The sequence below is a fragment of the Phoenix dactylifera genome, unplaced genomic scaffold, assembly GCF_009389715.1.
Source record: "Phoenix dactylifera cultivar Barhee BC4 unplaced genomic scaffold, palm_55x_up_171113_PBpolish2nd_filt_p 000845F, whole genome shotgun sequence".
Classification (NCBI taxonomy): Eukaryota; Viridiplantae; Streptophyta; class Magnoliopsida; order Arecales; family Arecaceae; genus Phoenix; species Phoenix dactylifera.
Genome location: NW_024068209.1, coordinates 96,685 through 120,368, shown reverse-complemented (window position 1 = coordinate 120,368; position 23,684 = coordinate 96,685). Strand labels below are relative to the sequence as shown.

Sequence of the window (23,684 nt, the reverse complement as noted above, 5' to 3'; positions counted from 1 at the left end):
ATCATGCTACAGTTTTCGTATAGAAAATGCCATCCTTAGAAACGGCTCAATGCATTTGAGGGCCTCCATGCATAAATAAGAAAAGAAACAATAAATTTCTTAAGTAAAAGATATGTCCTAATATAAATGTAGTTGGAGGCCTGAATGTATTTATAGTTATAAGGATACGTAGCATTTGAATGAGTCCTCTAAATATTAATGCATTTGGATTCTTATCTTAGACTTTATTATAATAAATATATTTGGAAGCCCGAGCGTAGGTATCCATCTCAGTCGTCTGAGGGTAAGCCGGCTTACACTACTTTGTTGAATTTTTTGTTCTGTACTGTGTTTTCGCTTTTCTGACAAAAACACTTCAATAAATGAATTTCTTGCGAGCCATCTTCTATATTTCGACTATTTCGATTTTTACCGACCTCAGCAGTCGTATGCTGCCGAAGTTCTGTTGTGCTGTCACTTTCCCGATCAAAAAAAAATCTGCGGTGTTGTCACTTCCCTACCAAAAAAACAGCTCGAAAGTATAAATTATCTAAGTAGCTGCTGCTGCGCGTGAGGCACGCCAACGTTTTAAAAATGCTCATCTTGATGGAATCATCATTGAAGCCAATTACAGAAATGAATTCTTTTATGTTCCCGAGGAGGAAGAAAAGCAAAAAAAACTAAATTTGCAAGGTATCCATTGGTTGCAAAATGGTGTGGATACCCCCTAATCATAGCCACCCTCACCTACCACCTCTCATGGTGATCGAGTAGGCATCAAGATATATATATATATTCTTTTATCTTAGTGGATCAAGTCACAACCCATGGGATATATATATATATATATATATATATATATATATATATATATATATATATATATATATATATATATGGAGGAAGGAGAGGGTGCCGAACTAAGAGATCTCCATTACGGAACCCCGGAAGAACATCAATGGCTATCCCAGCAGGATATGTAATACATCTCTTGCAGAATGATGCCCTTTACAAGGTCACTTCTTTTCTTCTTTTTCTTCTTCATGATTTCTTTTGGGATATATAGTAGAGAAGGCGGAGGAGGAGAAAAAAAAAAAAAGACACAAAGAAGGGAGAAGAGATGCAAGAGAATAGAAAAGGAAAAGAAAAAAATAAGAAAAAAAAAAGGGAGTTTCTCTTTTCTCAGAATTTTTTCACTTCTAAAAAGTTAAAAATAAAGAGAACTTTCTTTCTTTGCGGAGGGTTTTTTTGCCCCATTATTTCTAATTAATCTTTTCTCTTTCTTTTTTCCCAGTATATATTGGAGACAAGTGTTTATCCACGAGAGCACGAACAACTTAAGGCATTGAGAGAGGCGACTAAGAAACAAGATTGGCAAGTTCCAAACCTTTAGATTGCTGAAACTTAACTATTTAATATTATGGAAACATTAATTATAAACCAGTGAGATGGCTTGATTACATTGTTATGTAGTTATTTTAGATATCTTTGTGGAAAAAATAAAGAATAATTCAAAGCACGAAATCTGAAAATATCTTGTGATTTTATCCATGCTATTGATGCATCTTTTCATGGTTGGTTCAACATTGTCGCAGCTGCTCAGTTACAAAGCTAAGGGCCTCACTTACCTTGTTTCTCTGTACAGCTCTTTTTGAACTTTTTTTTTAGGTACGGTTGGTTCTTTCTCCTTTTGAGGAGTGTTGCGAAGTGAGAACTAGTTCATGTTTATCTTTATTGCAATGTGTTATTAGAGTATACAACATGATTAGGGGTGCAAATAGGTCAATTTGGTCCGAGTTACGAGTAACTCCGATCCAATTTAGTTTTTTTGTTCAGGTTCTCATATTGGACTCAGACCCAATCCAATAAAAGATCGAGATCGGATTGTGTCAGGTCTGCAGCTACAATTTTTGACCAACGGATCATTCGGGTCAAATCCATGTATAATCTGGTCCCAAACTAAAAAATTTGAATCGGGCCGGATTATGTTCGGATCCGGAGAAATAATTATTACAAATTTGCACATTACCAAGGCATTAATCATGACCCAAGTTGTACTTTGGTGCAACTGTTGATGGCATGATGTCTCCATTAGTGTACAGTCCTCATGAAATTGCAATAACTGTTGAAAGAAAAATACTTAAGTGTGATCAAATAATACTTATATATATATATATATATATATATATATATATATATATATATATATATACATGTTGGGGGAATATGGTTTTCCCCAGCAACATAATTACCCCTAAGAAGTCGCACAATCGCCGACCTTGGACAGCCGAATTCGGCATCCGACCTTGGAACGCCCGACCTCAGAACCTCCGACCCGGAAAAATTTCCGACACCCGAGATCTATTCTTGTCGACCACCCACTACGGCCGTACCCCTCCGGGGTCTGGCCGAGGGCCATATCCTGTCACTGCCCCAGCATTTATTGCCCATGACCCCAGCAAAACCCTGGTTCACTCAACAATTAATGCGGATCTCCGACTTACTCCACAATTAATGCGGATCTCTGACTTACTCCATAATTAATGCGCGTGGCTCCTGTTATCTACGGACTCGCAGCTCTCCACGGCAAGTCAGCCCAGCAGAGTCCAATCAACTATGATAAGTCTCTAATCTCGGCCTTACCTCCGGCATCAATGCAATGATTCGCCCGATTGCGTGCCAGCTCGGGTCGTACAACGACCCCACCTCCGACATCAATGCAATGATTCACCCGATCGTGAGCCGATCCGAGCAACATGCCGAGCCGTACAACGGCCTCGCCCCATCACATCACAGGTAAACCAACCCCCCTATAAAAGGGAGCTCTTGCTTTTTAGAGGGGGGGACACACCATACTCTACAGATATTGTTCCTTTTCTTTTCTCAAACACAATCGGCCCCCTCTGACTCAAGCATCGGAGGGCCGGCACCGGAAGACCTGGCCACCGGCTTTTTCTGCAGGCACCCAGACGGAGGACGCCGTCCGCCGACGGACCGCCTCTCCCCTGTGTCCACCCACTGCTCCCCCTCCTCGACCGACGATCGCCCCCGGGTCCAATTTCCAGTAATAGTTGGCGCTAGAGGAAGGGCCCGAGTCGCGATCATGAAGTTGAGAAGCAAGGGGGCCTCCAACATCTCTCGGCGTCTCCCACAGAGTCCTGGACATTCCGTCCATAATTCGCCTACTCCGGCTGACCCGGTTCCTCAGGTCCAGCCGGAGCAATTCAATGTCCTGGTGCAGCAAGTCCAGACCTTGGCCGCCGCCGTTCAAGGCCTGCGGCGTGAGGAGGCCTTACCAACGCTCCCCCCGCAGGCCCAGGTCCTGCCGGAGTTTCTCCCTAACGGCCCGGTTCTCCCAGGCCAGAGCTTTCATGGCTCCTCCAGAGCCAACGATGAGGGGCGGACCTCCCTCCAGAGAGAGCTACCGGGGGAAGGTCTCAACAGAAGACCCCAACCCTCTGAAGCTGAATCAGCCCCAGACCACCGTGAGCCAGAGCAAACCACGGTGACGATTCCACGGGTTGGGGAGCTCGACAGGAAAGTTGAGCATTTGGAGCGCCAGATTGAAGCGCTCCACAGTAAGAAGGCAAGACAAGAGGGAGATTTTGAATTCACCACCAAGTCCCCCTTCTCCTGCCAGATCGAGGATGAGCCGGTCCCCGCGAGGTTTAAGATGCCTCAAGTGGAGCCCTACAGTGGGATTACCGACCCCCTCGACCACTTGGAGAGTTACCGAGCTCTCATGGCCCTACAAGGATCCTCGGAGGCTGTACTGTGTAAGGCCTTCCCGGCGACTCTCCGAGGGACGGCTCGGCTTTGGTTCTCTGGGCTAAAGCCGAACACGATATCTTCCTTCGAGCAGCTCGGCAGGCAGTTCGCCACCAACTTTGCTGCCAGCCGACGCCAACGGCGGACGTCGGACTCCCTCCTAGATATCAAGCAGAAGGAGGGAGAATCTCTCAAGGAATATCTTGACCGCTTCACCGCCCCCACATGGGAGGTTCGCGAGCTCGACCAGTCAATAGCCATGTCAGCGCTGAAGACTGGGGCCCGTTCCTACAGATTTCTCTTCTCTATCGAGAAGAGCTTCCCTGCTGATTTCACTGAGATGCTAGCCCGAGCTCGGAAGTATGCTAAGGCCGAGGAGGCTATCGCCTCTAGGAAGGGTACAACTGAACAAGCTTCAAAGAAGCAGAAGAAACCCCGCGAGGAGCGCGGCCGTCAAAGAAGCCGATCCCCCCGCTGAGAGAAGAATATTCCCTGACTGAGAAGCCCGCCTCGGCAGCGGGGACAGCTTCGACCGAGGTCCCCACCTCGGCCGGGGCCCCCATTACGACCTCGGATGCACCCGGGGAGGTACGAAAATTACACCCCCGTCAACGCACCCCGGGCCGAGATCCTGATGGAAATTGAAGGCCGGGATTTCTTCCGACCTCCGCCTCCTATGCGGGACACAGGAGTTCCCCGCAATCTCAGGAAGTACTGCCGCTTCCACCGAGACTACGGGCACGACACGGAGGACTGTTTTCAGCTCTGAGATGAGATTGAGGCACTTATCCACCGCGGAGTACTCAATCGGTTCGTAGGGAACCGATGCGTGGAAAGAAGGCCAACGGAAAACGCCACCCCGCCTGAAAACCCGAACGGCAACAGGCCTATCGCTGGCACCATTAATGTAATTGGAGGAACCCCGGCTGGAGGTTCAGCCCAAGAAGGAATCCCCTCAAAGCGCCCGCGCACCTCTGAAGCCATCTCATTCTCGGATAAGGATTTGGAAGGGGTTGGGACCCCTCACGATGACGCTGTAGTCATCTCCATGATTGTAAATAAGTTTGATGTAAAACGTGTCTTAGTTGACAATGGAAGCTCAGCTAATGTTTTGTACTACCACGCCTACCAAAAGATAGGGTCAACAGAAAATCAGCTTCGGAAAATTAATCTTCCGCTCGTCGAATTCACCGGAGACTCGGTCTCGGTCGAGGGCGAGGTCAGCTTTCTTGTCACGGTCGGCCTCGCCCCCCGAGAAAGCACTGTGAGGACGGACTTTCTTGTGGTCCGCCTACCTTCAGCCTATAATGCCATCCTCGGACGACCGAGGCTAAATGCCCTCTGAGCCGTGGTCTCGACTTGCCACCTACTCATGCGATTCCCCACCGACCGAGGGGTAGGCGAAGTCCGCAGGAACCAACTGATGGCCAAACAGTGCTACATGGCAACCCGCAGAGCGGGTAGAGCCCGGTGAGCTCCTTAATCAAATCCCTTTACAAGAAAATTGCCCAGAACTAACTGTGCAGATCGACTCCGACCTAAGCCCCTGTGAAAGAAGGCGCCTGATCGAATTCCTCCGGGCCAACATTGACGTCTTCGCCTGGTCGCCCACCGACATGCCGGGAATCGACCCTGAGGTCATAACCCACCGACTCCAGGTGAAGCCGACCTACAGGCCTGTGAAACAAAAGAAGCGGGGCTCTGCCCCGGAACGGCAGCAAGTGGTAGCCGAAGAAGTGGATAAACTCCTCGAAGCCGGCTTCATCCGGGAGGTCTCCTACCCAGATTGGCTCGCCAACGTCGTCCTCGTAAAGAAGGCCAACGGAAAATGGCGCATGTGTGTGGACTACACCGACCTGAACAAAGCCTGCCCGAAGGACAGTTTTTCTCTCCCCAACATTGACCAACTAGTCGATTCCACCTCAGGGCACCAGCTGCTGACCTTCATGGATGCCTTCTCAGGATACAACCAGATCCGAATGGCGCGTGAAGATGAGGAGAAGACGGCCTTCATCACCGACAAAGGCACCTACTGTTACAAAGTAATGCCCTTCGGGCTGAAGAATGCCGGAGCCACATACCAAAGGTTGGTCAGCCAAATCTTTGGAGATCAGATCGGCCGAAATATAGAAGTCTACGTGGATGACATGCTGGTAAAGAGCCGAGCCGCGGAGCACCATGTAGCCGACCTCAATGAAACATTCTCCAAACTCAGGAGGTACCAAATGAAGCTCAACCCGGCGAAGTGCGCGTTCGGAGTCACCTCAGAAAAATTTCTGGGTTTCATAGTGACCCAGCGCGGAGTTGAAGCCAACCCTGAAAAGATCCGAGCATTGCAAAAGATGATACCTCCAAGGACGGTGAAGGAAGTCCAGCGGCTCACTGGGCGGGTCGCAGCCCTGAGAAGGTTTGTCTCCAGGTCGGCCGAGCGCTGTCTCCCATTCTTCAAGATCCTAAAGCGGCCAAAGAACTTCCTGTGGTCGGAGGAATGCCAACGGGCCTTCGAAGAGCTCAGGTGCCTCCTGGCCTCCCCCCGCTGCTTTCTAAGCCTCGGCGGGACGAGGTCCTTTATCTATACTTGGCCGTCTCTCCGGTCGCAGTGAGCTCAGTCCTGGTCCGGGAAGAGGACAAGCTCCAGAAGCCAGTCTATTATGCCAGCCGGGTCCTCAGGGATGCTGAGACCCGATATTCTAAGCTTGAGAAGACAATTTTTGCCCTGATCATTTCAGCTCGAAGACTCCGGCCTTACTTTCAAGCACATACCATAGCCATACTGACCGACCAGCCTATGAAGCAAATACTGCAAAGGTCGGATCGTGTCGGAAGGATCGCCAAATGGGCGGTCGAGCTCGGGGAGTTCGACCTTGAATACCGACCCAGGCCAGCCATTAAAGCTCAGGTACTCGCCGATTTCCTCGTGGAGTGCACTCTTCCAGACGACCCCGAGCCGCCACTCGCACCCGCAGAGGAGACTCCGAGGCCACCATGGGTCCTGCATGCGGACGGCTCCTCGACCTCGGGGGGTAGCGGAGCGGGACTCATCCTCACCAGCCCGGACGGGGTAGTGGCTGAAAAGGCCCTACGCCTCGAGTTTCCGGCCTCGAACAATGAGGCAGAGTACGAGGCGCTCATTGCCGGACTCAAATTGGCAAAGGAACTGAGGGTAGAAGACCTAAAGGCCTTCAGTGACTCCCAACTAATAGTGAGCCAGATCCAGGGGGATTTCGAAGCAAAGGAGCCATCAATGCAGAAATACCTTCAAAAAGTGCGGGAACTTACATCCGCCCTAGGCTCCTTCAGCATCCAACACATTCCCAGAACGGAGAACCTCAGGGCGGACCAATTGTCGAAACTAGCGACCTCCCGCATGAGCGAACTCCCCAAGACAACGGTGCTCGAATATCTTCGAACACCCAGCATGGAGGAACCTGAACCGACCATGTGCATTGACTTCGAGCCAAGCTGGATCGGCGAGTTCATCAACTACCTCCGGGACGGGACTCTCCCACACGATGAGCTGGAGGCTCGCCGGATCAGGCGTCAAGCTCCCCGGTATGTGCTGTATGAAGATAAGCTTTACCGCCGGTCGTTTACTTCTCCCCTCCTTAAATGCGTCCGTCCCTCGGAGGCAGACTATGCTCTCCGAGAGGTCCATGAAGGAATTTATGGAAACCACCTGGGAGGTCGGGCACTAGCCCATAAGATCCTGCGACAAGGATATTTTTGGCCCACGCTTCAGAAAGACGCCACGGACTTCGTCCGAAAGTGTGACCGGTGTCAACGGAATGCCAACGTCCAGCGCCGACCTTCGGCCCCGCTGACCTCAATTGTTGCCCCCTGGCCATTTGTCCAGTGGGGGATTGATATCCTGGGCCCCTTCCCTCTGGCCACCGGACAGAGAAAATTTTTGGTCGTCTCCATCGACTACTTCACCAAGTGGGTCGAAGCTGAACCTGTGGCTTGGATCACCGAGCAAAAGATGAGGGACTTTGTTTGAAAATTCATAATCTGCAGATTTGGACTCCCCCGCATCCTTATATCTGACAACGGCCGGCAGTTCGACAATATCCACTTTAGAGAATTTTGCTCCGAACTCGGCATCGATCACCGCTTCACCTCGGTCGCCCATCCCCAGACAAACGGGGAAACTGAGGTAACTAATTGCACCATTTTGCAGGGACTCAAAGCTAGGCTTGATCGATCCAAAGGATAGTGGGTCGAGGACTTGTACAACATCCTCTGGGCATACTGGACCACGTTCCGATTACCCACTGGTGAGACCCCCTTCAACCTGGCATATGGCACGGAGGCTGTCATCCCACTGGAGATCGGCCTCCCCTCCTCAAGGGTGGAATACTACGACGCCGACTCTAACTCTTCCCGGCTCAGGAATAATCTGGACCTCGTCGAAGAGACACGGGAGGTCGCCCGGATCCGCATGGCAAGGTACCAGCAGAAGACGGCCCAGTACTACAACGCCAGAGTTAAGCCCAAGCTCTTCAAGACGGGGGACCTCGTCCTCAGGAGAGCTGAGGTTTCTCAGCCAACCGAACGGGAAAAGCTCATCCCAAATTGGGAAGGACCGTACTGAATTGCCCGAGTGCAACGACCCGGAGCGTACAAGTTGAAATCTCTCGAGGGGACTCTTATTCCACGAAGCTGGAATTCTGATAATCTACGGATGTACTATCAAGAAAACCCCAAAGGGTTTTGGGCGACCGGGAATATGAATCCTGTCTCCTCTTTACAATGATTTACCTCTTCACAACAATTATAATTATGTCTTTTCTAACATCGGGCCGTTTGTAATTCTCAGATTCCTCGACTAAGGTCGGGATGCCCCGAAAGTCGACCGTAGAGTCTCAAACTCCCTCGACCTCGGGAGGCGTCGCAGGTCGACAGAGCGTTCCCAGACCCCTCGACCTGGCGCACGATTCCTCGACTAAAGTCGGGATGCCCCGAAGGTCGACCGTAGAGTCTCAAACTCCCTCGACCTCGGGAGGCGTCGCAGGTCGACAGAGCGTTCCCAGACCCCTCGACCTGGCGCACGATTCCTCGACTAAGGTTGGGATGCCCCGAAGGTCGACCGTAGAGTCTCAAACTCTCTCGACCTCGGGAGGCGTCGCAGGTCGACAGAGCGTTCCCAGACCCCTTGACCTAGCGCACGATTCCTCGACTAAGGTTGGGATGCCCCGAAGGTCGACCGTAGAGTCTCAAACTCCCTCGACCTCGGGAGGCGTCGCAGGTCGATAGAGCGTTCCCAGACCCCTCGACTTGGCGCACGATTCCTCAACTAAGGTCGAGATGCCCCGAAGGTCGACCGTAGAGTCTCAAACTCCCTCGACCTCGGGAGGCGTCGCAGGTCGACAGAGCATTCTCGGACCCCTCGACCTGGCGCACGATTCCCCGACTAAGGTCGGGATGTCCCGAAGGTCGACCGTAGAGTCTCAAACTTCCTTGACCTCGGGAGGCGTCGAAGGTCGACAGAGCGTTCTCAAACCCCTCGACCTGGCGCACGATTTCCCGATTGAGGTCGGGATGCCCCGAAGGTCGACCGTAGAGTCTCAAACTCCCTCGACCTCGGAAGGCGTCGCAGGTCGATAGAGCGTTCTCAGACCCCTCGACCTGGCGCACGATTCCTCGACTAAGGTCGGGATGCCCCGAAGGTCGACCGTAGAGTCCCAAACTCCCTCGACCTCGGAAGGCGTCGCAGGTCGACAGAGCGTTCTCAGACCCCTCGACCTGGCGCACGATTCCTCGACTAAGGTCGGGATGCCCCGAAGGTCGACCGTAGAGTTCCAAACTTCCTCGACCTCGGGAAGCATCCCGGATCGGGAGTGCGGCCCCGGCCCCCTCAATCTAGTGTGTGATCCCTCAACTATGTTTGAGATGTTCTGAGAATCGACCGTAGAGTCGCAAACTCCCTCGACCTCGGAAGGCGCCATCAGGTTCATAGGAAGCCCAAGCTCCCACGATCCCAAGCCGAAGAGTAACTCTGAAGGTCGGCGAGGAGGCAAGGCAATCCGCTCCGCTATAAGGCGCGCAACTTCGGAGGTGCAAAAGGTACATCCCGCTCGACGCCCGCCTTGTTATATTCATCTACATATTGCTAGCAAAATCCCGATTGAGGTCGGAAATTTACCCCGGCCAAGGCCGGGTCGCCCCCACGAGTCGGTCTAGGACCAAGGTCCCATCGACCTCATGCACGCTCCCCCTACCGATAACCCCCATGACAACTCATGCAAACCTTTTCGAGCAAGGGTCCGATTCGGCCCCCATATACCGAGGCATCAATCGAAGATGACCTCGACCGCGGGTGTGCTAATTGAGCTCAAGAAGGCCGAAGTACCCTCTACAGTTTCCAACTCTGCTTGCCGGAACCTCGGCAAAGCCCGAGGGCAACGACCGTGAAAGCCCCGACGGCGGTTTGGCTATTGGCTCATGCCCCCGTCGGGGAACAGCCCTGACATTCTCGTGAACCTACGCCCCAAAAAAGCCAAACTCAAAAGCTTGGCCAAGCGCCCCAATAATGACTTATACAAGTCTGATAAGGCCCCTTCCGGGGTCTGAGGCCCGAACTTGGTGCCTCAAGAATCCGAAAACCGAGCCCAACAACCCCTGTGAGCTCTAAAATCCGAGCTCCAACACTTGGTGAAATTTGCTGGATACTTAAATAAGCTAAAGGAAAGAAGAGCAAAGCACAGCCAAAAAGCATGTCTTTATCGAGCAGCCCAAAGGCCAGGACGCGAAGTCGAGGGTCGGTAAAATAATAAGTTAAAGCACCGGTCTCGCTTACGGCTAAAGGAGAAAAAAGAAAAAGTAAGCACAGAATGGCAAAAGAAGATACTTTCATTAGCAAAATGCCGAAAGGCTAAGTACAAAATTGGAGGTCGGCCGTTTAACAAACTTGAAAGCCGACCTCATTTACAGTAAAGAGAAGATAAAAGCCTAAGTCCTAAGAGACGGCAGCAGCGTCGGCGTCACCCTCGGGGTCATCCACGGCGATGACCTGGGGGCCTTCCGCGGGTACGGGCTCGGGGTCTGCGGCGGGGGCCTCGGCTGGCGCCGCGGGAACGTCCTCACTGGTTTCGCGAGGGAGGGCCTCCGCCACCACCGGCTCGGCTGCCTCGGCTTCGGCCTCAGCGAGATCTTCTTCGGACATAAGGGCGGCGGGAACGTCATCAGAGTCGGAGCTGTACCCCAGCCTCATCCTCGGACGGATCGTCGAAAGGTCGAACTGGGGGCAGATTCGGGCCATCTGCTTTCGGAAGTTATCAAAGCCCCGGAGAAACCCGTCCACAGTCTCCTCCTCTAGCATGTCGCGGAACTCCTCCGATTCCTTGAAGAGCTCCACGGCATTCTCGGCTCGCTCGAGCGCCCTCTTCTTCCGGGCCTCAAGCTGCTCGATCTTGAGGCGGAAGACCCCGCCCTCGTACTTGAGGCCCACGATCTCGGACTGGGCCTCCCCCAGTCGCGCCTCCGAGGCGCGCAGGGCCGACTTGGCCAGTGAATGGGCGGCCCTTTCCTCCTCGAGCACCTCGACCATAGCCAGGCGCCCGGCCTCAGTGGCCTCCCTCCGCGCCTCGGCCTCAGCCAGTGCCGCCTCCAACTCGGCAATTCTTTTCTTAGCCGGCTCTAATTGCGGCTGAGCCGCCGAGTCTCTTCTTGACACCCTTGGGCAATGAACACCAGGGTGTCGACTTCGTGAATGTGCTGCAAGAGGAAAAGGATGAAGCAATTATAAGTCGAAAAACGTACAGCATGTTCGCCAATAGCCTAAGAAAAATTGAAAAAGTAGCTTACCCGAGCGGTATTGCGGTAGGTACCGTCGACGATCTCTTCCAGCGGCAAGTTTCGGAACTCGGCCCGGTCCGCTGGAAGCATCGCACGCCGAAACACGGCTCGTGCGACATCGGCGTCGTGTATAGCCGAGCTCCCCTCGAGGAGAGGGGACCCCGGCTCGGCCGATTCCTCCCTTGGCCCCCTTGAAGAGCTCGGCTCTCCCGAACTGGGGACCTCGGGGCCTCTCCTCGGCTCAGGCCCCGATCGTTGCAGGTGGATCATGGTCGGCCCCCGCTGGGCGACGGGGGCAGGACAAGGCGGGGCCGCCGAGCCCACATCACCGGTGGCCGACGTCCGCCCCTGGTCGGCTGCGGAGGCCCCCGCCTCTGGGCCTCTCGTCCCGGCCAATGAAGAAGCACCGGCCGATCTCGACTTTTTCCGAGGCTGGGAAATAGCCCCCCCGGCCTCGGCCTCTCGCCTCTTTATTCGAGAGAAAAGGGACGTGTTGCTGGTCGGCATGTGGGGGATATCTGAAACCAAAAATTTTCTTAAGTGTCAGACCAATATTTATGAGAAGAGAAAGCAGATAAAAACGAAGCGATGCGACTACCCTTACCCTCGGGGCGCGCTGAACTCAAGCCTACGCTCGCCAAGGCGTCCTCCCGTAAGAGCTCGGTTAGGTTGAACCCCTTTCCGAGAGCCCGTAGGGAGTCCAAGACCCTCAACTCCCTCTCCGAGGGCTCGGAGAGCCTATTGAGAGCCTTCAACCGAGGGTGCCCCACCTCGGGTTGAACCCCCACGGCACCTCGGATGCAAGAAAGAAAAATTTTCCCTTCCACTCATGAATAGAGGAAGGGGTACCTTGAAAAAGTGACATACCGCCCCAAAAGGCGAAGTATAGCCACCCTGCATCCACCGGGTTTTTTTTAATAAAAAACACCGGCGGAAAACACTCACCGAGGTCGGGATCCCGTGCGCAAGACACAAGGACAAGAACCCGATTATGGTCCTCTACGAGTTCGGAGCAAGCTGTGCCGGAACGAGTTGGTACTCTACCAGCAAGTTGTTCACGAACTCGTGAACAGGGAACCGCAGGCCGGCCCAGAGCGTCTCGCGGTGGATCGCGATCCGACCTGGAGGCGGCCGCGTCACCTTGTCCTCCGGTCCCACAGTTTCAAGATGAAACCCGGGCTGGAAAAAGAACCGGGAGCGGATTAACTCCAACTCCTCCCCCGATAAACTCGACCCTACTTCCTCTGGACCGGAACCCATTACGCAGAAAAATGAAATAAACTAAAGATGAAGGGGGTAAGTAGGAGGAGGAAGAGGAACCCTAGCTAGCACAAGGCAGAAACCTACGGAAAAGTCGCCGAAAATCGCTCCGGACACCGTCGGCGAGATTTGGTCAAAAAAGGAGTGAAGGAGGAAACGGCAAAAACGAAAGGCAACCAAATAAAGCTCTTAGGGCAGATTCGTGGGGTTTATATAGACCCCCCCGACGGCCCAGATCGGCGGGTTCGGTTCCCACCCCCCATCTGAATTGCGCCGCGTGTCGACTTCGGAAGCCGAGGCACCACATTCACTCCAGATCAATAAGTCGGGTACAAAATCGAAGCGCCGTCCCATTGAATCTCACGGCCTCATCATGGGTCCGCAAAACCGGAGCACTTTGAAAGACGAGCGGACGTCACCCCCGCTCTCTTCACTTAATAAGCCTCAGGGACACGTGGAGCGCCGATGTAGCCTCAGCCTCCCCAGATCACTATCCCGCCAATACGAGATCAGAAATGTCCGACTTCAGATTATGCCACGTGTTCATTTTGAAGCGCGAAACGATGTACCTATTTAAGAAGGCGGCCTCGACCATGAGATCGAGGCGCCGCCCCATCGGGCCCAGGGACCCTCATCATGAGTTCGCCGTACAAGGCGATCTCGGAGATCCAAAAGACGCCATCCCCGTTACAGCTGCTTCGGAAAACGTAAGGATGCAGATTCCATCATAAGCTCGCCGACTAAAGCGACCTCGAAGCGCCAAAGGGCGCAGGTTCCGTTATCAAAGCCCCAAGACGCGTAAGGGTGCAGACATGATCCCCTCCAACTTCAATAATGATTTCTACTTCCCGCGTCCGAGCCTGCAAGTTGCTCGAACTCGGAAGTCGGGGGGTAGTGTTGGGGGAATATGGTTTTCCCCCCCAGCAACATAATTACCCCTAAGAAGTCGCACAACCGCCGACCTTGGACAGCCGAAGTCGGCGTCCGACCTTGGAACGCCCGACCTCAGAACCTCCGACCCGGAAAAATTCCCGACACCTGAGATCTATTCTTGTCGACCACCCACTACGGTCGTACCCCTCCGGGGTCTGGCCGAGGGCCATATCCTGCCACTGCCCCAGCATTTATTGCCCATGACCCCAGCAAAACCCTGGTTCACTCAACAATTAATGCGGATCTCCGACTTACTCCACAATTAATAAGGATCTCCGACTTACTCCACAATTAATGCGCGTGGCTTCTGTTATCTACGGACTCGCAGCTCTCCACGGCAAGTCAGCCCAGCAGAGTCCAATCAACTATGATAAGTCTCTAATCTCGGCCTTACCTCCGGCATCAATGCAATGATTCGCCCGATTGCGTGCCAGCTCGGGTCGTACAACGACCCCACCTCCGACATCAATGCAATGATTCACCCGATCGTGAGCCGATCCGAGCAACATGCCGAGCCGTACAACGGCCTCGCCCCATCACATCACAGGTAAACCAACCCTCCTATAAAAGGGAGCTCTTGCTTCTTAGAGGGGGGACACACCATACTCTACAGATATTGTTCCTTTTCTTTTATCAAACACAATCGGCCCCCTTTGACTCAAGCATCGGAGGGCCGGCGCCAGAAGATCCGGCCACCGGCTTTTTCTGCAGGCACCCAGACGGAGGACGCCGCCCGCCGACGGACCGCCTCTCCCCTGTGTCCACCCGCTGCTCCCCCTCCTCGACCGACGATCGCCCCCGGGTCCAATTTCCAGCAACAATGCACACACTAAATCTCTTGTTAGTCTCCATTGAAGCGGGTATCAGCTAATAATGTATATGTTATAACACATTATATTTTGTCTTCAAACTATTCATTCAAACATGGATAGGAAAACACAAAGACAACTATTTTTGTTGTGGTATATTAAATAACGGTTTTGGACAGGGACTTGAAGACATCACCATTATCAGAAGATGCTTGTGCCATCACACACACACACACATTATCGAGGGTGTGGTCCTGAGCCCCGTTACGCCAAAAGTTGACTGCCTCTTTGCTAACAACATTGTTGTTGCATTGTGAACCAGGAACCACTCCCCCTTGCATGATGTAGAGATTGTGATTCTATGATCCTGATTGTAACAGCATTGCTTTTGACCATAAGCCTCACCTCATTTTTCATGGGCACCTGAGAGAATTGCCAGAAGAACTATCACATTATAGCAGCTTTCTTTTTGGGTCGGATCGTAGGATTAGAAACCTAAAATTGCCTAAATTTCAAATAGATAGGATCGAATCGGGTCAGAATTCAGGAAACCTAGACCTGACCCTACAAATAGAACCAGTCCAATTTTAGAATCAAATCCAGGCCCACAGGTCCTCTAAAACAGGTCGGATCGGGTCTGAACGGGTGGGGCACGAGTCAACCCAACCCATTTGCAGCCTACAGTATGATGTCAAGTATTCAAAAGCCACCATTAAGTAATTTAAGGGCTTGTTTAGCTATTCCTCTAAGATTGGGCCATCCATTTAAGTATAACCCTGTATCAACCAAACTCTACCTAGCTCAAATTCTATGGAAAGAAAAAAAAAAACTTCATAAATTTTTCTTTTCTTTGATCTTTTTTTTCTTCTTGCAGCCCAAAAGCTAGGATCGAGGCTAGGTTTGACTGGTTCCTAAAAAATGGAAGCTAGATGGCTGATGGGTCAACAATCTCCAATCCTGTAGGAATATCCAAACAAACCATGAGCGTTATTAAAATCCGATGCTCTGATGTGCTAACTTGCTTAAAATAAGATTTATCTGTGATCCAAGAAACACTAGCCTACCCCTGTTTATCATTCCTATAACAGTGAGAAATCCCTTTTTTTTTTGAACTTTTTTTGTAGAGTATAATAGCCAACGAGATATATTCTTTATTCTATAAAGTGGATCTGAAATTACTATCACATTCGTCCAATATATTAACTATGTCATGATAGTTTGATTTCACTGTTCTTCATTCATCAGACATTGTGTGTCTAATAATGACCCTCAAACTAATATTGGACCTTCTTTTGATTTGGTATCCTCAAGTAACATTGCCAGACTAATTTAGCTAATCCAAATCCAGATGATTAGTGAATTCTTTAACTAACTTTTCTGGAGATCTCAATCTTTAACTAGTTATGTGTAACAAATGGTAAATAAGATTAACTATTTAAAGACTGGTTAAAATTGAAACTGCATACATCATAGGACAGCATGGGGAACTTTGACTATATTAAATGAATTGTATGATGATATATCTTATTCAAAGTTGTCGATCTATTAATACTTAACCTTATGCGAGTCGATTATAATTAGCATTTAGACCACCCTCCCCTGCCCACTTTTTTTATTTTTTTATTTTTTTATTTTTTGATGTCGCAGTCGTTTCTGGATGGTGCCTCCGGAGGAATGCCAACATCTTTCTATACTTCTAAAGCTCATGAATGCAAAGAAGACACTTGAGCTTGGTGTGTTCACAGGTTATTCACTCCTTGCGACAGCACTAGCATTACCGGCGGAGGGCAAGGTTTTTCAACTCCTTAGCAACATTAAAATAATGCCGTGTTCACTTGTTTCTGTTTACTAGTAATTTCATTACCTATTTTATGCATAGGTATGTGGCCATGGGAACATATGATATTTGGGTTTTAGGCATTTATTATAATACCTAGATCATGATCACCCCCAACAGATTTTTGATTAAAATGATCCATCATTGATTTGGAATATTTAAATATTTACTAAAAATTTAATTTATAGTTATAGTCTAACCAGAACACATTTCAAAAGAGTCAGATGTCATACTACATTAAATTATTGGTAAAAGATATAATTATTACCAAGTCAATGATGGATCATCCAAGATAAATCACACTACTAGTTCTGATCTAAACCCCTGAAAATATCTAGAATAGAAAATATGTATCTTCTATGGACTTTCAGTGCATATAGTGACACCTGCTTTAGTCTCTAAAACTTTGACGCCTATACTTCATATCTGTAATAGGTGCATAAGTACAAGTAGCTTATTGTTCCAGAATTAGAGCAGGTCTAAAAATAGCTTACTACTCATTCATCTTGTGTTTTAGATCTTAAATATTATTAAAAGATGGAGACAGGGTTGCTATTGAGATACTTGGTCCTTAGGATATCTCTTACACATTCAACAATTGGCCTCAATTTTATGAATATGTCAAAAATACATGATATGATATTCAAATTAGGTAGGAGCAAACATTATATTGAATCATTAATAAGCTGCCTCCTTACACACACAACATCCTAGTCCTTGAACAAGAAACACAAAAAAAAGGGTACCTACGACGTCCAATCCATTCTCTAACCACTAATATATTTCTGAAAACACATGTAAGAAATAGATAAAGAAAAGCTAAATTAAATGTGTAATCTTTTAAATGGATATATCACTGATGTTCAATATGTGCTTAATGGCATTGTTTGCAAAACTAAAGTCCAGAGTAAAGCAAAGTGAAGGATGAAAAGGACATTACCTTCCCATTGTTTTGTATGAGGTTATAGACATCAAAAGATCTATTAGATTTTTAATATATAGTCTAGTCGATATGTATGTTTCTACATGCATACCGACATATATATTATATACATGTATGTGTGTGTGCGCGCAACTTATTTTGCATTTAACTGGTTATATTTTGAGTTTATTCAGAAAAGATACATTTAAACAAATTTGCAAAAACTTATGATTAAACAATATTATTGAAGTTATGAATGCATGTCAGAAAACAATGCTCAATCTTGAATATCTTTGAAAAACTTGAACTATAAAAATTTAGTGTTCATGACCCTTTATCTTTTTTGTTCATACTTTGTTGTAGGTCACAGCAATTGATATTAACAGATCCAACTTTGAGATAGGACTGCCATTTATTCAAAAAGCGGGAGTTGAGGACAAGATTAATTTTATTGAATCAGACGCTCTCTCTGTTCTTGATAAAATGCTCGAGGAGGTAACTTTCCTCATATATCAGGCATAATATTTTTTGCGGTGTATAGTAATTATCTTTTGCTCTAGCAATAAAAGCAAGAGTTGTGTCTTTGATTAATAAAAAAGAGCTTAACATAGGATAAGCCACATAGATATCCCTTGCAAAGCTTTTCATGTGTTTGGGGAAACAAAAAATTAACAAAAAAATAAAATAAAAGTGTTCTGGATGTAAATCATAAAATATTTGAGTTCGAGCAAATAAAAATTGTATTATATAATAAATATAGCTAAGCCAAAAAAAAATATAGATTAGCATAATTGCCAAATTTATTAAATCATTTTATGCCCATGTTTAAGGGAGATCTATCAAAATAAAAGAGACCCATGAAATAAATTCTACAAATTCCTTTATTACAAATAAATATGCATGTTCGCATGAGTGAATAGGTATCTTGCTATCTTGCTATTGCTTTTGGATGACTGCCATGAAATAGGATCATTTTTAAGTAGATAGAATTATTATATAAGAGCTAGGACTCTTCTTTACTTTGTTTTTAAAAAATGGTTAGAACTCTTATTTTTGTTGACTTTGAGAAAAGATTATAAGTCTTATTGATATCTCACTCTTATTATCTTAAAACAATCCCTTCAGTTGCAGTTAGATAATAGAGAAGACTATGCAGTCCAATCAATTAAAGTTAAAAAATTTAGAAAAAACAATTGACTTCTAAATTTCTCAGTCTGCAGCTCATTCCAGTGAATCTATACTGTGTAAGTCCTAAAATAGGTTAAATCTGATGCATCCACATTACAAAAGTATCATGGTGTAGCATAATGGTGTAGCATAATGCCCCAAACTGGGAAGGGTCATATCGGGTTGCTCGAGTCCAGCGGCCCGAAGCATACAAGCTGGAGTCTCTTGAAGGGACCCTCATTCCACAAAGCTAGAATTCCGAAAACCTTCGGATGTATTATCAGTAGAGCCCCTAGGGATCCTCGATGATTGGGAACACAACTCTCATTCCCTTCTTATGTTAATTCGCAGCTCTTCCTTAATTATTCCATACTCTCCCTGATATTGGGATGCTTGTGAACTTCAGGATACCCGACCAAGCTCGGATGACCGACCAAGCTCGGATGACCGACCAAGCTCGGATGACCGACCAAGTTCGGATGACCGACCAAGCTCGAATGACCGACCAAGCTCGGATGACTGACCAAGCTCGAATGCCCCAGTCAAGTTTGGATACCTTGCTACGGCAACGTTGAGCTCGGTCTCGATCTCCATCAAAGACCCTGACCAAGATCGGGATGCCCCGATGAGTCGACAGCGAGCCCAAGCTCCCTCGACCTCGGAAAGTGTCACCAGGTCAACAGTGAGCCCAAGCTTCCTTGACCTCGTGCACGATCCCTCGACTGAGGTCGAGATGCCCCGATAAGCCGACAGCGTGCCCAAGCTCCCTCGGCCTCGTGCACGATCCCTCGACTAAGGTCGGGATGCCTCGATAAGCCGTCAGCAAGCTCAAGCTCTCTCGACCTCGGAAAGCGTCACCAAGTCGACAGCGAGCCCATGCTCCCTCGGCCTCGTGCACGATTTCTTGACCAAGGTCGGGATGCCCCGATAAGTCGACAGTGAGCCTAAGCTCCCTTGGCCTTGGGAAGCGTTACCTGGTCGATAGCGAGCCCAAGCTCCCTCGGCCTCGTGCACGATCCCTCGACTAAGGTCGGGATGCCCCGATGAGTCGACAGCGAGCCCAAGCTCCCTCGACCTCGAAAAGCGTCGCCAAGTCAACAGCGAGCCCAAGCTCCCTCGGCCTCGCGCACGATCCTCTGACTATGGTTGGGATGCTCTGCTGAGTCGACAGCGAGCCCAAGCTCCCTCGACCTCGGAAAGCATCGCCGAGCAACGCCAAGTCAACAGCGGACCAAGTTCCCCTTGACCTCGCGCATAGTCTCCCGGCCAAGCTCTGGGAGCTCCTTACCACCAATCTCCAGCTCGACCTTCGCCTACTCCAAACTCCTCCGGACAAAGCCGGGCTAAGTCCGAACATCGACTTAAGCCGAGACGGCCTGCAACGACGACCTCGAGCTCTACCCAACGATGCCCTGGCCGAGCTCGGAAATGCCAAGTCACTGGCCTTGAACTCAAGTGCTGCCCGATGACACTTCGACCAAGTTCGAGATCAAAGAGCATAAAAGCTCCAACAATAGCCTAGCCTCGGCCTATGTTGTCATTGAGCCCGAGCTCAAAGCTTCAACAAGCTTCCTCTGGAAGCCGAGCCCAAGGCCTTGGCAAAATTTTTCCAGAGGACAGGCCTAAAAGCTTCAACAAGCTTCTTCTGGAAGCCGAGCCCAAGAACTTGGCGAAATTTCTCCAGAAGATAAGCCTAAAGGCTTAGCAGGACTTCTTCGAAGCCCGAGCCTAAGGACTCAGCGAATCTTCCTAAAGTCTAGGCCTAGAGCCTTAGCGTAATTCCTCCAGAAGCGAAGTTTGAAGACTTGGCGAGTTCTACCGAATTCTACAGGAGCCTAGGTCTAAAGACTCAGTGGAGCTCAAAGACTTGGTGAAATGCGCCAGACAGGAATCCAACTCAAGCGGCCAAAATGAAAATTTATCGACTATGCAAAAGCAGGCACAAACATTCGCAGAGTCTGAAAAGAAGATATTTCATTAATAAAAGTCCGAGGGCTGAGTACAAAATCTGACCTTGAGGTCGACTCATTTGGCCGGACAGTGGCCACAGAGGTCGACCTCGTTTACAAAAGAACAAAGAAAAAGCAAGGAAAAATGAGGCTAAGTCCTAAGGGGCAGCGGCTGCTTCGGCATCGACCTCCAGGTCGTCCACAACAATTACCCCAAAATCTTCAGTCGGAGCCTCCTCGGGTACCTCCACCGATCCGGGCACATTTACAGTAGCCTCGGTCGGAACGCCGCCAGCAGCCTCAGAAGCAACTTCGGACGCTCCTTCAGAAGCACCTCCGGCAACTTCTCCGGGGGAAGCTTCCTGAGCGGTCTCCTCAACCGCTTCAACCCCAGCCTCGACAGCTTCCTGCTCGGCCTCAGGGCCCGCAAGCGTCCTGTTGGCTGCACCGCCGTCCGCCGGACCTTCGGGCTCGTCCTCGCCTTCGACGATCTTCCCGCCGGGCTGGAGACTATCGAGATCATACTGAGGGCAGATCCGCCGCTTTTGCCTCCGGAAGTCCTCGAAGCCGCGGATAAGTCTGTCCATGGCCTCTTCCTCCATCAAGTCGCGGAACTTTTTCGACTTCCGGAAGAGTTACACCGCATTTTGGGCTTGCTCCAAAGCCCTCTTTTCTCGAGCCTCGAGCTGCTCGATCTTCAGCCGGGCGACCCCCGCCTCATGTTGATAGCCGACGATCGCATAACGAGCCTCGGCTAGACATGCCTCGGAGGCGCGCACCTCTGACCTGGCCAAAGAATGCGCGGCTTTCTCCTCCTCGAGCTCCGCAATCGCCGATCGTAGCTCGACCTCGGCGGCCTCCGTCCTCGTAAGGGCCTCCCTCCGCAAGGCCTCGGCTTCGCCAAGCCTCTTCTCGGCCTCCTCTTGCGCCCTCTGGCTCCTCCGAGCCTTATCTCGATAGTCGGCCGCCAAAGAGATCAACATATCGATCTCGTGAAGATGCTATAAATGAAAAAATAAAGGAGTGAGTCGAGACCGAGAGTCGAGTATGGGGGTTAAGGCAAAAAACCAACTTATCCGAATGGCGGAGCAGTAGGTCCCATCAATAAGGCTGTTTATGTCTGCAGCCTGGAACTCGGCCCGATCGGCCGGAAGCAGTGCGACGCGGAACACCTGATGCGCTATTTGGCCGTCGTGAAAAGCCGAGTCACCCTCGAAGATGACCCACTCCGGGCAGTGGGGCCTCCTCTCCGGACGGGCCTCATCCCTTGAAGACCCGGAAGATTGGGTCTCGCCGAGCTCGGCGGAGATGAGCTCGGGACCCCCAGGCCTCTCCCTGGCTTGGGGACCGAGCACCGCAACCGGACGACCTAACGATCGGAACGCTGAGAGATAGGGGCTGGACAAGCAAGGGCCGCAGAAGTCCTTGCAGAGCTCGAGCCTGCACGGTCGGTGCCAGGAACCTCCTTCCGACAGGGTTGGAAGTCTCGGTCCCGGGGGCACTCGTTTCGGTGGCCACACCCGTCGAGGATTTAGCTTTCTTCGTAGGCTCGAGTGGAACCCCGCCAGCCTCGGCCGCCCTTTTCTTGTACCGAGCGTACAGAACTGCGTTACTGGTCACCATCCTCGGAATATCTAAAAAGACAAAAAAGAAGCCCGGATGTCAAGTTGTCACCAGAGAAGAAAGAGAAGAGAGAAAAAGTAAAACAAGGTGAATAGGCATCGACCAGTTCATCAATCCGAAGATCGCAAGTCAGTGCAATCGGGGCTTATAGTCCGGCGATTCGTCTTTGCAGAGCTGGCCGGAAAGAATTCAATGCATAGGGGACCATCCTTTATATTTTCGGCATGCTCGAATATTTACGGATTCGCAGGGGGCTGTTCGCCCTACTTAGTTGAATCGAACACTCGTACCATCCCCGCTTAAGTCCGTTTTCATAAGACAAAAGACGATGGAACAGAGCCACACAACCACTCTTACCCTGCGGGTGCGCCGAGCTCAAGCCAACATTCACCAAAGCCACCTCGCTCATGAGATCGTTCAGAAGAATGTCCTTCTCGAGGCTGTAAAGAGCGTCGAGGGTCTTCTGCTCGCTCTCTGAAAGTCTGAGGAGCTTGTTGGCGGTCTTGAGCCGGGCCTGCCCCCACCTGGGGTCGAATCCCCACTTGCGCTCGGAGGAAAGAAAGAAAAATCTCTCCTTCCACCCATGAATGGAGGAAGGAGCACCCCGGAAGAGCGACTTACCACCCCGAAGGGCGAGGTAAAGCCACTCCCCATCCTTCGGATTGGACTTCAACGTGAAGCACCGACGGAAGACGTTTACCGAGGTCGGTATCCCGTGCGCAAGGCAAAGGGATAGAAAACCGATGATGGTCCTCCATGCGTTCGGAGCGAGCTGCGCTGGGATAAGCTGGTATGTCGCCATGAGCTCGTTCACGAATCCATGCAAGGGAAATTGCAGGTTGGCACAGAGTATCTCTACGTACATCCCGATCCGACTTGGGGGAGGCCTCATCATCCGATCCTCCGACCCGCGGGTTCAAGACGAAACCCGCGCTAAAGAAAAAACCGCTCTTCGATCATTCCCAACTCCTCCTCGCTCAAAGTGGACCCGACTTCGTCTAAACCACGACCCATCTCAAAAAAGAAGAAAAAAGAAGAAGAAAGAAGAAGAAAAGAGGACAAAAACCCTCCGAGCAAATGAGGGGGAAGCACCTACTAAGATTTCCACCGAAAGTGCCAACGATCCAAAGGTGGAAAGTCAAGATGATCGCCGAAAAATGCCTCGGAGCACCACCGAAAGAAACTAAACGAAGATCGAAGAACAAGAGAGAAGAAAGTAGAAGAAGAAACAACAACAGCGGCGGCCAAACAAGAGCCCTTAGGGCCAGAATAAGGGTTTATATAGACCTACCCAACGGCCCAGATCGGCAAGACCGGATTCCGCCTTCTGTCCAGATCGTGACACGTGTCAGCTCCGAAAATCGAAGCGACATACCAACCTGGATCGACACCTCAGAAGCGGAATGGAGTCGGCGTCCCGTCGGATCCCGCAACCTCATCATGAGCCCACGATGTGAAGCAACCTTGAAAAACGAAAGGGCGTCGCCCTGTCTCCTCTCATTAAAGATGCCCCAAAGCACGCGAAGCGCCGGAATAATTTAAAGCTTCCTAGCCCCCACTAGTACAATAAAGGTAACTACTTTCCTCGCCCGAGCTCGTAAGCGGCTCGAACTCGAAAGTCGGAGGGTAGTGTTGGAAAAAAA

The 23,684-nt window shown here is 50.2% G+C and overlaps 1 protein-coding gene across 1 annotated transcript in view; it reads left to right on the top strand.

Moving 5' to 3' along the window:
* The first annotated feature begins 868 nt into the window (after positions 1-868).
* The window catches only part of LOC120107379 (norbelladine 4'-O-methyltransferase 2-like), a 39,957-nt gene continuing 17,141 nt past the window's right edge, over positions 869-23,684 (top strand). Inside the window, exons 1-4 of the mRNA XM_039120644.1 lie at positions 869-994; positions 1,274-1,353; positions 16,191-16,335; positions 17,666-17,797. Of these exons, the coding sequence (XP_038976572.1) occupies positions 938-994; positions 1,274-1,353; positions 16,191-16,335; positions 17,666-17,797 (414 nt within the window). The 5' untranslated portion in view covers positions 869-937. The remainder of the gene's footprint in view (positions 995-1,273; positions 1,354-16,190; positions 16,336-17,665; positions 17,798-23,684) is intronic.